Source organism: Asterias amurensis, chromosome 22, assembly GCF_032118995.1.
Source record: "Asterias amurensis chromosome 22, ASM3211899v1".
NCBI classification, from domain to species: domain Eukaryota; kingdom Metazoa; phylum Echinodermata; class Asteroidea; order Forcipulatida; family Asteriidae; genus Asterias; species Asterias amurensis.
The window spans coordinates 405,910-422,044 of record NC_092669.1 but is presented as its reverse complement, the minus strand read 5'-3'; the positions used below and the strand labels follow the sequence as shown (position 1 = coordinate 422,044).

The following is a 16,135-nucleotide window of genomic DNA, read 5'->3' as shown; positions in this document are numbered from 1 at the left end:
TAGTCGACGAGGTAAAAGGAAAACCACGCAATTTCGAGGCATGTTTGTGTGGATCATTGTATTCTACTTTTGCAACATCTTCCTACCCATATGCATTTTATAAAAAACGGTTACAAACGCTTTTCAAAGACCAACTCGACCGATCCAAGGCAACGTGTTCCTTTAAGATGGTCGAGTTGTAGCGGTGCTCTCGCGAGATCACTGCTCCAACTCGATTATCTTACCGCGTGGGGCCGATTTAACGACTTGTCCACAAGTCTATACAGTTCCATGTGTCAGCCATAACTTATTGGTTTGACTGTGTGTGTCCATGGAGGCATGGTGTGTCTAACTCTAACTTGTCAAGTATATGGCGCCACCTATTTTTTATTCGATATGAAGTAATAATTATAGTATCTAATTAACCTCAATGAGATATCCCTTTTTGTAAATAAAAAAAATGGGTGAAAATGTGGTGGCGTGATGCGGGCTCCTTCTCTTCCTTCCTCCATGGTTCTATTAAGTACCTGCCGTACTACACCGCGGAGTCGATTGTTCGGATTTCTCGCTGAAAAGAATGGCTTGCTCACAACATGTCTTCACAGTCACAATGGGGAACTAAAGCTATGATTGAATGCACTCATTGTTGGGAGGACCCCAGATCTGCTGAACGCTTCAGTGTGAATTCCACTACCGAAGAGACACTATTGATGAGATGTAAATTAGTATCGATAGCTTCAAAAGCTTTCTTACTTAAAGGCTACAAACGAGAATACAGCGACTGTTGCCTTAAAGTCCCCTACTTGTAGTTTTATAAACTAAGAGAGGTTTGGATCATTGTGAATGTCTCTTTGGAATAGGGTTGTTTCGGGAAAAAACCGGTGGTTTACGGCTCACCTGAGAAAAAGGAATTCTCGTCTACGGTCAGAGGGTGAGTGTGTGTTGCTTTATTTCCGTACATGCTCAGCAGATTGTGTCTACTGGGTAGAACGCAATAGTAGGTGCCATTCAGTGATGTTTGGTGGGAACATACATGTAGTAGGTTATACTACAGGACTTGCAATCACAAGGTTGTGGGTTCAAATCCCCATGCTAACAACTGATTTCATAATGACTAGAATAAATATTGTCGTCTTGTTCCTGAATCACAATATTTCTTGATTTGTGCATATCATAGACGTTAAACCAATGTTTGTACCAGGGAGATTGGCTGTTGCCAGAAGGTCGTTATTCCCATTTTGAATTTTGCTGAGTTCCCTTAATGGGATGGATCATCGAAACATAGAAAGAAAAAAATGATATGTTTTTTTTTGTTCAAAACAGACCGAGAAACACACAACTTAAGGCTATAATAAGGAATGTTGAGTATGATGAACAAAATGGACATGATAAGTTCTTGTGAATTTTTCTGATAACATGTACACCAAAACCAAACTGTATTCATATATACACCAATCCGGGCACGCAAGTAATTTGTAATTTTGTCAAAGGGCATTTCAAAACATACCTTTTTGGCTTCTGTAAATGCCCCGATACTGGTTTGCTCTGTGTACGTTATATTGTCTTCATTTCATTGTTATTGTTAGTTCTCGGTGACTGACTGTCTTTGACAATAAATTATTGCACTTATTTTCGTTTATTGAAAAAGAAAATCAACTGGATGTACAGTTTGGTGAACTAAAACGGTCGGCCATTTTGTGGGGTGTAAATTTTGGTTACGAAGAATGGCATATCCGATAGGCCTCGATGCATAGGCCCACGTGTTTGTCCATGAAGTATCAAGGAGAAAACAATTCGAGGGTGAGGTACATTGGTTTAAAGACTGTATTGGGTTAAAGTGAAAAATGGTTGTCGTAAGACTCTTTTCAAGAATATACACTGATTACTTGTATTCTTTCTTAGACTTATAAAACAAGTTGAATCTACGGTGGGTGGCAGTTGACCTCTTCGCTATTTTGGCACTGACCTCAACAACGTGAATCTACCACGGGTACCAGCTGATCTGGACATCATCTTGATTAACGTGAATCTACCACGGGTACCAGTTGATATGGACGCCATCTTGATACTCAAAAACGTGAATCTTCTTTAAGTACCAGCTGATCAGGACGCCATCTTGATACTCAAAAACGTGAATCTTCTTTAGGTACTAGCTGATCAGGACGCCATCTTGATAATCAACAACTTGAATCATCTTTAGATACCAGCTGATCAGGACGCCATCTTGATACTCAAAAACGTGAATCTTCTTTAGGTACCAGCTGATCAGGACGCCATCTTGATAATCAACAACTTGAATCATCTTTAGGTACCAGTTTTTCTGGACACCATCGTGATACTCAAAAACGTGAATCTTCTTTAGGTACCAGCTGATCTGGACGCCATCTTGATACTCAAAAACGTGAATCTAGTAAATCGTACTGCGGGTCTTGACACTCAAAAACGTTAATGTGGCGTAGGTACCAGTTCATCTGGACGCATCTTGTCACTAAGACGACGTGAATCTTTTGTGTGATCTGAACGCCATCTTTCCTAGCTACATATCTTAAAAGGTACAGATCGATTACCAATTCAACATACCTGACTCCAGATCATCGGTTGACCATCATGGCAATCATAAAAACTTAGAAAAAAGGCTATCAGTTTTCTGAACAAAATATAAGGGAAATCAATAATGGAGTACAAAAGTGTTTTCCTTCTTTTGATTTTATCAGTGGTGGCACTGTATTTAGTGTATAGCTTATCAGCAAAGTCTGGCGACTCAACTTCTTTTGTGAATGTTTTTAATAAACCATTGAGGTTAGAACCACCAAGACCCCTTGTTAAGAAATTTTTACAAGACCGTTGGACAGAAACACCTCAGAGACCAAACATTGTGTTCGTTTTAGCCGATGACTACGGGTATAACGACATTGGGTACCATGGATCGGAAATTAAAACGCCCGTATTGGATAGTATGGCCGCTGAGGGCGTCAAACTTGAGAATTACTACGTCCAGCCGATTTGCAGTCCATCTCGAGAACAGTTAATGACAGGGAGATATCAGGTGAGTTCCTAGTCTTGGTCCAAGACGTTCTTGCTGAGTTGGTAAAACCATACACCCAACACTAAACAGAACATTGTGATTGTCCCACCGATAGAGGGGGTATCGCAATAGTTGAGTGATATTGAATAAAAACGGTTTGCAACAAGTCTAGTAAGTTCCATGACCCACTTTACCTTAAAACTCTTCAGTGAGCACTGCTTACAGTTACACTGAATCAAGGCAGGTTTTATTTATTCAACTGTTTTGCTCCAAAGTGCAATGACCTGTGGATTCAAAGTTATTGATATCTTAGACTGGACCATTTTACTTAAAGCCATTGGACACTTTCGGAACAGAAAATAAATTAAAAGTTAACAGATTTACAAATAACTTACAGGGTTTACAGAAGGTAATGGTGAAAGACTTCTCTTGAAATATTATTCCATGAAATGCTTTACTTTTTGAGAAAACATTAAAACAATATCAATTCTCGATATCGAGATTTACGGATTTATTTTAAACACATGTCATGACACGGCGAAACGTGCGGAAACAAGGGTGGGTTTTCCCGTTATTTTACTCCCGACTCCGATGACTGATTGAACCTAAATTTTCATAGGTTTGTTATTTTATATATACGTGTATAAGTTGGGATACACGAAGTGTGAGCCTTGGACAATACTGTTTACCGAAAGTGTCCAATGGCTTTAAGAGGGAGGGAGTCGTATCCAAGATGTGCGATTTTTTTAAGGGGCTGAAACATAATTTCCTCATAAACTTGGAATTATAGGTTAGCATCTAGTACTTTAAATGTATCGTTTGGGCCCTTTCCATTAAATACACAGTTTCTCAATATGGACAAACGCGTACGAACGGAGATCGTGGTAACAAGCTCGCCACACAACCGTTGCTTCCGACTGAAAATTTAAAAAAAATCAATTACATTCTCTTTTCAGATCCACACTGGACACCAACACTTTATAATCAGGACCCGAATGAAATCATGCCTGAATCTTGACGAGATTACAATTGCTCAGAAGTTGAAGGAGTCAGGATACGCGACTCACTACATCGGGAAATGGCATCTTGGTCTCTACAAGAAAGCTTGTTGGCCAACACGGCGTGGTTTCGATACATTCTTTGGTAAGTAGCCTACTTTAAACCTTGCATAGACCTTGAGTGTGTTTTGGCGACCCCAACCAAAGCCCAACCGACTCAGCAAGTCGGTTACCGGTTGGTCTGAACAGCATCGTCACCGCGCTCTACCGAACGCGCGAAAACGCTCAACCGATGACCAATGTTTCTGGTTAGGGTTGGCAAAATGCACTCCAAATCGCACCTGTATCTACTCTGTACGCGCACTGGGCGTTTAATGAGGTAGTGCATGCTGGTCTAGCTAGCGCTCAAGTTTGATCTCTAGCTAGACCATGGCTAGCCCATTGATCTCCATTATACTGGAGATCAATGGGCTAGACTCATTGAAAATTAGCGCTTGCGCAATGGGTGTTTGCGAAGAGGTCTATGTTATCCCCAATGCATTGTAACCGTTTGGTAATTGTCGAAGACCAGTATTCGCACTTCATAGTGTGACCCATGTATACAATCCAAATCTTACACTTACTAACGCAGAAATTCGGCGCTTGCACGTATAAGCGGAGAATGGTGATCGTAAGCGCATTGGCGGTATTAAGCAGAGCCATGAAACTGGGCCCGTGTATTAATAAAGATATCAGGTTTTGCCCCGAAGAGCGCTGAGTAAGAAAAACTTCAATTTAACAAGATTTTGTTCTGTGTTTGTCAGGATTCTTGCTGGGCATGCAGGATTACTATTCACACATTAGTGACGGCGGCTTTGATTTCAGAGACCAAGAACGAGTTGCAATGGGGGTGAAAGGAAAGTATGGAACACACCTGTTTGCTGACCGGGCTAAACAAATTATCGCCCAACAAAATACAAGTCAGGTAACTATTCAACCTCTAATGGTTCGTCGAGTTGTTCAGCGTGTCCTGGCCTAGCGGTTAACATCACCGGACTCAAGCTCTGGTGTTTGATCAGCAGAGTGTGGGTTCGAGCCCCGGTCATGACACTTGTGCCCTTAATGAAGACACTTAACAATCATTGCTTTGTAAAGTTGGGGAGGTAGTGCTTTCTGCTCTACCAGCCAGGCTTCTGATGGATGACCCAAGCCTACATCCGTACGAACTGTAACTCTGTGTCAGCCCCATGAGTAGGTGGCAACGGCCCTTGGAAAATACTTTATTGTGGGCCCACACTTTGAAGTGTCATTCAGGCCTTGAGTGTCTGGCGACTTGCATACAAATAAAGAATTTTTAAAAAGGTGACGTCAGGGGTGCGCTCCACTAACTTGCGCAAACGTTACCAACGTTTGCGCACGTTGCCAACAATTTCACGTGGAATGAGTTTAATATGCGCCGCCACCGTTGGCGAACGTTTGCAACCATATGCCTCTCCATTGCTGTTTGTGTTGTGAGTCTAGATAGCTTCAAATAACTTTACATATCCTTCACTGATTTCCATTTTCCTCAGAGCATGAAACACAGATATTTGTGTTCCACATAGTCGAAAGCCTCCTCGTAATAAATCAATCCCACGCACAAGTCCAGTTGATATTCGTTGACTTGTTCAATGAGTTGGTTTAGTGAAATGATCTGTTGTTGAGAAACATTCTATTGATATAAGACACTGCTCTAGATTTGCAAGGGTCTTGGGTTCGAATCCCACCGAGTAAAAATGCCAGCGATTTTTTTTTTACAGGACTCGGGAAAGTACTGAGTATAAAGTGCTAACACACATCGGTGTACGGGTAAACTCTCTACCCATTTGTAATTGTTATTTGTATCTGCAGCCCTTCTTTATGTTGCTATCAATGCAAGCCGTACACATACCGCTACAAGTGCCCGCTCAGTATTTGAAACAGTACGCTCATATAAAGGACATTAAAAGAAAGGCCTTTGCTGGTATGACTACATGCATGGACGAGGCAGTGGGAACGGTTGCAGATGCATTGGAGGAAAGAGGACTATGGAATAATACAGTTTTCATTTTTTCAACAGGTACATTTTAGTTTTAATTTTTTGCATTTTTATAGTGATTTATATTTGATTGTGAATTTTTTAAATGCTTTATTGTACCTGTGTTGCGTCAATTTATATAGCTCTATGATCGTAGCGTATAATTAATAATGTGAATGACGTCATATCGAGGGGCAGTTTTCTTTGTTCACGTGGTTGATGTGCGCATGGCCCAAACTTTTGTGGCCATGTCTGAATCCTTGGCTTCGGCTTTAAGAGTGACCCGAAGATCTCAGATGTTAATATAATGTCTTAGATTTGAATGTCAGTTTTTTTTTCTTTGCTTATTGTATTTCTGTCGTGGCGCACTGTGTGAGGCATTTTAAATTCCTTAAATTATTTTACTGCCCCTCATCAGGTTTGCTATAGTCTGACAATTTGAACGACTGGTACGTAATAAGCAATGACTGTTCTGAACTTTAATAAGAGATCAGCTTGCCATTATTCGGGGCAGACGGGTCTTGGGCGTGGTTCCGTCCACAACTATCGGCTCTCGCTGTTTAATTTGTTTTCGTATAGACATGTTGCTGGTTTAGTTTTCTTAAGTATTCTAGACCATGAACTTTTAGTGTCGCTCTTCAGTTGTGTATGTCTGTTAAACCTCTCTCAAAATCCCAAAACGATATTTCTACGATATAATTTCAGATAATGGCGGACAGCTATCCAATGGCGGCAGTAACTGGCCTCTAAAGGCTGGCAAAGCGTCCCTCTGGGAAGGAGGTGTTCGTGCAGTGGGATTCGTTAATAGTCCCTTGTTACACCCACGGGTTCGAGGAACAACCAGTCGAGCTTTGATGCATATCAGTGATTGGTTTCCTACGATGCTAGCGGGCTTAGCTGGTGGAGATCTGAATGGAACTAAACCATTGGATGGTTACAACATGTGGACCACAATCAGGTAGGGGTTTAGACTTGATTTCAAGGCTGTACGAGATCGCGCGTAATTTTCATTTGCCGTGATTGGTTTCCTCTACGTTGCTAGCGGGCGTAGCTGGTGGACACAATCCGGTATAGGTTTATACTTGATTTCAAGTCTGAGATCGCGCTTATTTTTCATATAATTTATTTATTTTCATGTACTTAATGATTATTGTAAGCGCTGTGATTTAGTTTACTAAGTAGAGCGTCTTTAAATGCCGTTTATTATTATTATTTTTTAGAATCAGCCACGAGAAAATCTCACACTTTAGCTATCAAACGCCTCTAAACTCGCAAAGGCTAGACGGAGGTTTAATCCACGAGAGGGCACTTTCAGGCGATTGTTGACCACAAACTTTCCTGTTCTGATCACATCTCTACTTCTCTTACAAAAATAACTTCTCGTTATACCGGTGTCTTTTCTAAACTGCGATATTTTCTTCCAGCCTTTTCTATCATCTTATTCTACAATTTGTTATTTCTTGGGTATTGTATTACAGGTGCACTAAGTCCGTTTTTCGTTTTGTTCGTTTTCTTATTGTGTGTACGGAAATAAATATTGAATTGAATTGAATTGAATTGAATTGCACTGTATTGCACTGTATTGACTGTGGGACTTTTAGGACATTAGGTGGAAGCAGACTTTAATACATGTGCCCAATTTCATAGAGCTGCTTAGCACAAACATTTGCTTAGCATGAAATTTCTTCCTTGATAAAAACAGGATTACCAACAAATTTTCATTTCTTGCATATAGCTTGTTAATTTGGTTGGTAATCCTGTTTTTATCAAGGCAAAGTTCAATGATAAGCAAATTGTTGTGCTTAGTAGCTCTATGAAATTGGGCCCAGGTTAAACCCCATTTTTTTTCTTGGTAATGTGCGCATGATCAGAACTACGTAAACAATGAAAATTTACCTTGTAAGTCTGCTGCCACCTAGCGTTCCAAAGTCTCCGATTGGATTGCATTGAATTTAATTGATTATTTCTTTCTTTCTTTCTTACAGTCAGGGTCTACCGTCGCCTCGAACAGAAATCCTCCACAACATTGATCCCTTCGGAGGCCATGGTTACCCTTTTCCATATTCACTACACAATAATTTCACATTCACACAAACAATGCGGGCTGCAATACGGGTTGGTGACTGGAAGCTTATGACAGGACCTGTAGGTAAGACAACAATGTGACGTTTCATTTTTGACGAACATCTTAATATATTTAGTACTTTGTTTTCCTCTTTTGTTTCCGCTGTAAAATTATGTGTGAAAGTTTTAGAGTTTTATATCATCAAAACTGTATTTTTTAGTGTTCTGTTTTGGAACCTTCATCGATGTAAATTTTCCATTTTTATCTTAATTTTAAATGGGCATTACTTAATGGTTTGGCAGGAGATTCTCTCCCCCCATCCGACGAACTGTGTGCAAATTTCTTCTGCTGATAGCGCCCTCTTTTGAATCATTCTTCATATTCAATCCACGTTAATTTCCTATTATGAGGACAGATTTACCAAGAGCCGAGTGTCCCAGGGAAATCTAACAGAGAGATCTGGGCCCATTTTCATAAAGCCTGTAAGCACAAAAATGTGCTTAGCATGAAATTTCTTCAGGAAAGCAAGCAACAACTGAATACCAGTAACAAGCAATATGCAACAAATGGAAATTTGGTTGGTAATCCTGTTTTTATCAAGGAAGAAATTTCATGCTAAGCAAATTTGTGTGCTTACAGGCTTTATGAAATTTGGCCCTGGGTCCTAGCTCTATGGGGAGATTAACGTGGGCTGAAGGGGGATATTTCAAAAGAGGGCGCTATTCTCACGGGGTGGTGTGGAATAATCCCCTGCCACACCAGCCTTAGACAACTTTAGTAATTATTCACATAACATAATAATTATGTGCATACAAACGTTCTTGGTAACAAGCAATGGAGAGCTGTTGATAGTATAAAACATTGTGAGAAACAACTCCATTTGAAGTAATCTAGTTACTGGATCACAATTTCTTGATTGGTGCAATTCGGCATAGACGTTAAACCAATGTTTGTATGAGAGAGAGAGCGGCTGTTGTCAGCTTGGTGTTTATATCCCCTTGTGAGAGTTTGCCGAGTTCCCTTGATGGGAAAATCATCTAAACAAACAAACAAACAAACAAACAAACAAGTAACGTAGTTTTTGAAAAAGAGGTAATTTCTCACTAAAATATTTGAGTAATAAAAAACATGACGGGCCAGCTTACTTAAAGCATTTCTCAAGGCATCTAAAAGCATTAGGCCTATGTAACAAAAAAAAATTCTGTCATTATTTGCTTGCAACTTGGATGACTCATGTAACCAACATTTTAACAGATTTATTATTATGCAAATGTTGGGATACACCAAGGTATATGATAATACTAATTTTTGATAAAAATGTGTCCAGCTCCTTTAAAGGAACACGTTGCCTTGGATCGGTCGAGTTGGTCTTTGAAAAGCGTTTGTAACCGTTTTTTATAAAATGCATATGGGTAGAAAGATGTTGTAAAAGTAGAATACAATGATCCACACAAACATGCCTCGAAATTGCGTGGTTTTCCTTTTACCTCGTCGACTAACACGTCGGCCATTTATGGGGGTCAAAATTTTGACTCCCATAAATGGCCGACCATGTTAGTTCGCACAGTACAAAGATATAAATCTGCAATCTTGTGTTAAACCGCCATTTTATAGAAACTGGGCTCGATTGGTAAAAAATGATCAAAATAATTATTACCATACAAACTTACTTGGTAATGCGCAATGGAGAGCTGTTGATAGTATAAAACATTGTGAGAAACAACTCCATTTGAAGTAATCTAGTTACTGGATCACAATTTCTTGATTGGTGCAATTCGGCATAGACGTTAAACCAATGTTTGTAATGTTTGTAATAGCTCACACAACTGCAATTTGAGTCAGGCATGATGCCTTTTTTAGGCACGTGAAAGCACACAAAAGCGGCGAGGGTAGTTTTTATTTTATTTTTCTCATGCAAACTCAATGACCAATATTTTTTATGGAGACCAAATTTTCACAGGTTTGTTATTGTATGCATATAATGTTTGGGATTCACCAAGTGAGACTATACTGGTATTTGACAAGTCCCAAAGGTGTCGACAGTCGGTGCCTTCAAGCAATAGAATGTACAGCTTGGATGTGAAAAAGAAAACAATTTCAGGACCTGGGAGTGTATTTTTCTTTAATTCAGGAGAAAGGGGTTTTGGGTGCGGATTTTGACTGACATTTTTGCGCCATTGGTTTCGAGAGTTGATTTAAACTTGTTTCAACACGTGATGAATAATGTTAAGGTATTTTACAGATAATGATAAAACATTATTGTGTCATTTCAGTCTGGGATCCCTGATTAGGAACGTCCAATTAAAGTACGTTTTTATTTTCTGTGAAATTCTTTACTCTTGGTCACGGAAGCTGTTAGTTCTTTGTCTGTAAACCTGTTCTATCGACAAGGTCATTTTCATCCTCGAGACCAGTTGTTCGACCATCAATTAACCTGAATAAAATACAATAGAGAAAGTGAATTGTACTTTTGTGGTTAATGAAATAATAACTGACTGTTGGAACGAGTGTGACACAGATTGTGATTAAAGTGACAGACCGCAGAGCTTCCAAATTACTATAGTTTTCCATGTTGGTCTATGGGTTTGTTTGTGGACAATTGGGGCGAAATTCTTAATTGGTAATTGTCAAAGACTGCAGTATTCTCACTTGGTGTATCCCTTATACATGTACATGTAGATATAATAACAAATCTGTTGCAATTTGGGCTGAATTTGTCCTAGAACGTGCAACAAAAAAGAGATAAAAACACCCTTTTTATTGCACTACTGTCTTTGTGTGCTTTCACTTCAGATGAATAATAGAAGCCCACAGCTGAAGTCTTTCATTATTCGAGTGGGACCTCTTTCTAAAAACTATGTTACTTCACAGGGAGCCGTTTCTCACAATGTGTTATACTTTCAACGGTTCTCCATTGCTCGTTACCAAGTATTTTTTTATGCAAACAATTATTTAAAGTTATTACCGATAACGTCCAGTGCCTTTAAGAGGAAACATCGTTTATATTTTAAAGCTGCATATATTGCGACTTTTCCCAATATTGAGGGTAATATTATTTAGAAATATTGTTAGGCCTATTATCGGGGGTCACCTGTTGATATGGCAACCGTTTGTTTGGTCTTGGTCAAACGATTTTAACGTTTTGTGTTATTTTCCATCAAAATGTCCTTTTTTTTTGTACCTTTTCTCTGAGAAAGTGGTATTTATTTCAATTTTTAAAGTGCATTGGTCTATTTTGGAAATGCGCTATATAAATCTTTTTGATAGTAATAATAATGTGTCACGTGATGCATGGGATTTCAAAATGAGAGTTACGCTTCGGTCCAATTGAACATTTACGTTTTTTGTTTTTGTGGTCCGGCCATCAATAAAAATTGCTGCAAATTTTGACCTATAAGAAATATTTCCTTCAACTTCGTAATTGTCATGCCCGTTATGTGTTAGAGACGATTCGTTACAAAGTAATTATATTCATCTTGGGTGCATGGGCCCCTCGGCTCAATTTTCACGGTTAGTTTACCAGCGTGACGACACACAATACCCGCGAAAATAGGACATCACGCTGTGAGCGCTGGAAAATATTGCTACAGTTGCAACGAAAACACGTGGTCCTATGTCGGCCATTGTGTTATGATTACAGACTAGGTCCAAGCATGGACGTCCAGGGCAGAGTCTCCCCATGGTGCAAGGAATATAACCGTCAATTTCACAAGCCTCTGTCAAATTCAAGGTCATCAATAATTTGTAATTTTGGAAAGGCAGTAATTTGTGTCAATATCTCTCCGTTTAATCATCTTCAACCCAGTTTGCAGAGCAGTGCCCAATTTCATGGCTCTGCTTCCGTTATCAATGAATCGGCGCTTACGGAAGCAGGGAATTCTGTGCTTACGTCAAGCGTGTATTTCACAGGTTATTAAGGGCCCAGTTCCGAGTCGGGGCGGTTGTAAAATAATAGACTTCAATTCAATTCTGAGCCAACAATATAGCATCGGACACCACGAATGCCATTAATTTGTCTGTGTAAGTTTTGAGAAGAAGTCTAGGGTGAATCTGAATAAACGATCTTGTCCTATAACCAAAAAGCGTTAGAAGGTTTTTGTGTCACGAGTTTAAAGGGAAGGTACAACATTTGCTAATCACTCTTAAAACCTATTGAAGTAGAATGACAGAAGAAACACCTTTACTGCACAAAGTGTGCTTTCAGATGCACGATTCATGCTTCAGGCGTAGTCTTTCTCGGTTGTAAATATTTTTTTTTTCCTTCAAAAACTACGTTACTTCAGAGGGACTAGTTTCTTACAATCTTTAAACTATCAATGGCTCTCTGTTGCTCCTTTCCAAGTAATAAGTTTGTATGCTTATATGTTAAGAGTAATTACCAAATGTGTCCCATTACCTTTAAGTCCAAGCTATGTTGTTCTCAAAGCAAGTCGTAGATCCATGCGCCCCCTGCCGTGTTTTATTATTCTCTACCACCTTCCTCAACTACTAAGTTGAATCGAACGTCACTGTCAATTCAAACACGGCTCCTTTCAAAAAACACAGATACTTGGAATAGAAAAGGACACATTTTAATGATTGGAAGATACGCGTGGTCAGGCGTGCAGCAATTCTATACACGTCCTTGGGTTGGAGGGAAAGGTTTATAATGTTCAAGGCTGATGGAGTGGACGATTGTCTTTTGTTGTGTCAGGTTTAGTTTCAGAGGAAGATAATTATCAAAGTCAAGTTTAATCCTGCCTGACTGACCTGTTGTTGTTTTTTGGTGGCAGGACTCACTTCATTTCATTAATATCAACTCAGCTATGAGCTGGGTTGCTTTATTAATAAACCCCTCGCATCGACCGTCATTGTTTATGTTAAACAATAAACCATCTTGCATTAGCGGCCATCTTTGATGAAACGTGCACGCGTGAAAGACAATCATTGGCACAGGTCGTGCGCAGCGCGTACACGCGTGCACTTCATATTGTTGGTGGTCAATGACGTCATGCGCAAACGTTCATGTGCAAACGTTCACGTTTGTATGGCAAACAATAATGTGACACAGACTACGTTAGATACTACAGACAGGCAAAAAATGCCAAAGGAAAAATGGCTGCTTTTTGTGTAAAAAATGCTATAGTGTTGAATTTGTTAGGAGAAAACAACAAATTATGGAAGGTATTTTATTTGATAGAAAGTTTGCAGAAAATGATGAATTGGTTAGAACATGAAAACATCGGTAAAGACAATCGAGTGTTTTACTAAAAATTCTGCCGTCCATTCCCACCAGCTAGGTTTGTTTATCAACAATGGAATGGTCTAACAGTAATGCACTTGAACCCATGCATGCAGTAAACACACCGTGACGTCATCAATGCCGGGGTATATTGGGAGGGACACGACGAAGACACAACGTAACATTAGCACAGTAGTTGAAACATGAAGACATCTTGAACAAAGCAGACATGCCATATGAAGTTACACATGAATTCTGTCGATTCTTAAATTGATATCCTTTTTCAAGGCTTACAATCTCGATGCTTTTAGGTTCCTCTGTTGTATTTGCTTGTCTCCAATGTCCTTGGTTGAGTTACGAACAATGTAATCTACTCTCCACTTGAGAATTGTCGTATACTAGATGTCCATCTTATGAATGTGGGAAGAAACCTAGGTAGGGTGTCCCAGGGTTCTTTAGGCGTAAGTCAAGGAGATCATAAATACATGCATCAATAAATGGTGTCTGAAGCTCAGATGTTGAGAATAAGAGTTACTATAAATATGAATATGAATAGTAGACTTGCATGTACATCCATGTGTAAAATCTCTTGTGTTGGCTCTGAGCAGGGCCGGTTTGGTCTCGACGTTTCCAACAGTATACTCTGCTCGTCTTCAGTAGATTGTACCAATGTACTTCAAATACAAATTTGAAGGCATTGTGGTTGAACGCTTTCTACTGCGTTTCAAACCGCTCATTCCAAATTATTTATCAACCTGTGCTTTATTTGGTCAAACATGCAGAAGTGTGGATGGATGATATGCTTTTAAATTATGTATCACAATTTTTGTATACATGTTTTCATCGAGTTTATCTTTATGGCATTTCTTATATCAAGATGTACCCGTGGTGGAACAAAACTATTATTCAGATGGAGACATCAAGAATTCTTAAAGAAGTGGCTAGATCCTGTTGGAGACGAGCAAGGTGGAAAGTTTAAAAGGCATTCTTTTCTTAGAATCACCCAAGCTAACCGCTGGTTTCGCAATGACTATAAAAATAGAATAATTATTGTTGTCTGTTATTAAGTTATAATACTGAGCCATGTTTTCTTGATTGGTGCAATTCTACCAATATTTGTATGAGAGAGATTGGCTGTTGCCAGCTTGGTGTTTATGAGTTTGCCGAGTTTCCTTGACGGAAAGATTATCTTTTAAAAAAAATAAAAATAAAATTATTCCCCCGTTATTTTTTTTGACACAATTTCTACGCGGGGGGGGGGGGGGGGTGACGGGGGAAAATGATCCAACACCACGTGACAACACATCTCATTAGCGCCCTCTGCTGGTGTTAAAGTAACCTACTTTCGATGGAAAATTACATGTCATCAACTTATCCAAATTGAGCCAGCAGGGCAGTTCCTTGCCGCAGGGGGGTTCTATTTATCCATAACAAGAAACACGAATCTTGATCACTTCCCGTACTTTGCCGTGTTCTCCCGGACTGCATTCATGGAACCAATTTCACGATTACCTCCCGAGGCTCTGGGGCTCTGTCCAGGACGAGATGTCTCAGATTCCGTAAATGAGCTAGCCCAGGGCACATGTCACTGCAGCTTTACCGTATCCAGGCTTATTACACGGGTAAGTAGATACATCATTAGCTTCCCTGAATCTCCGTGCATTCGCAACAGATCCTCCTATCTGTAGATTTGTCGTGTAAAATTAGTATCAAAATGCGTGTTTCTTAGATAATTTTTAGAGCAGGTTTTTAAAATCTATTTCTTAGTTATTTCGAAGGAACAATGCGTTTTGTTCCATTGTTTAAAGGACACAAAGAGCAGCGCTCAGTGTTTTTAATCCAGCAAGGTCTAAGTGAGGCATAACACGGTGAAGTCCTCCTCACACAAAAAATCGGGAGTTCCTTTTCTCTTTGTTTTAGTTTTTTTAAGGCTAATTTTGGTCTTCATTTTCTTGTAAATGTGTAAGCTTCCGCTAATAATCATTAGGTGCTTGCTTCCTCTTCAGTTCAGGAAGGTTTACAAATTTTAGAATTTATTATGAAATAATAATGTCAATTTTCCACTTTTTAAGATGCTGTAGATTATGTGAAGTTCGACAAGACTGCAAGAAATGTTCTTAAACGTACTTATTAAAATTCAGTAGAAGGAGGTGTAACAAAACTGCAATTAATTCCTGTTCTGTGCTGTTATCTCGACATGGCTATACAGGAAAGGTTCCTTAAAATTCATTGATTGAAATTGTTAGATACCTAGTTATGGGATTGAGACGTCCATGCCGTGCAAGAATTTCGTGAATTGCCTGGAACAATATTTCTCCCGGTCGGAAGTTCGGAAGTTCCGAGGGCAAGGACTCTCGTAATATCTCGCTAAATCTCCTAAGTTCTTAGTAGCTCGTCCTCTACTCATGAGTGAAGATTTAAAATTGTTGAATGAAGAAAACTAGACAAGAAAGACTGGCAGCTTTTCTACCTCCATAGATAAAGAGAACAAATCTCTCTACGTCAGTCAACCTCTAAATAGTAGTATAACATCAGGACTACTTTAAGCTAATCACTACCTGAGGGGTCGAGCATAAAATCACCCATTCATTTCATTTCCTGCTCGTCCAATCCCCCACCAAATCGACACGTTAACAACTCATTCTCATCAGTCACGACTCGCCCCTGGATAACATAAACCATACTATTATCACATACAGCAACCTGTGACGGTGCTGTATAGAAACACAGCCACTGCCACATCGCCCCCTGCCACTTCGCCCCTTGCATAGCCGAATCGTGTTAGTCCCAAGAGACCGTGGTACATGCTGAT

At 39.5% G+C, this 16,135-nt stretch overlaps 1 protein-coding gene across 1 annotated transcript; it reads left to right on the top strand.

Annotated features, from left to right (window-relative positions):
• The first annotated feature begins 572 nt into the window (after positions 1 to 572).
• LOC139954034 (arylsulfatase I-like) lies at positions 573 to 15,683 on the top strand. The gene is made up of 9 exons (XM_071953681.1): positions 573 to 696; positions 2,868 to 3,025; positions 3,961 to 4,147; positions 4,806 to 4,966; positions 5,872 to 6,079; positions 6,743 to 6,995; positions 8,023 to 8,186; positions 14,716 to 14,945; positions 15,570 to 15,683. The coding sequence occupies exons 1-9, from the start codon at positions 573 to 575 to the stop codon at positions 15,681 to 15,683; spliced, it is 1,599 nt and encodes a 532-aa protein (XP_071809782.1).
• Positions 15,684 to 16,135: the final 452 nt, after the last annotated feature.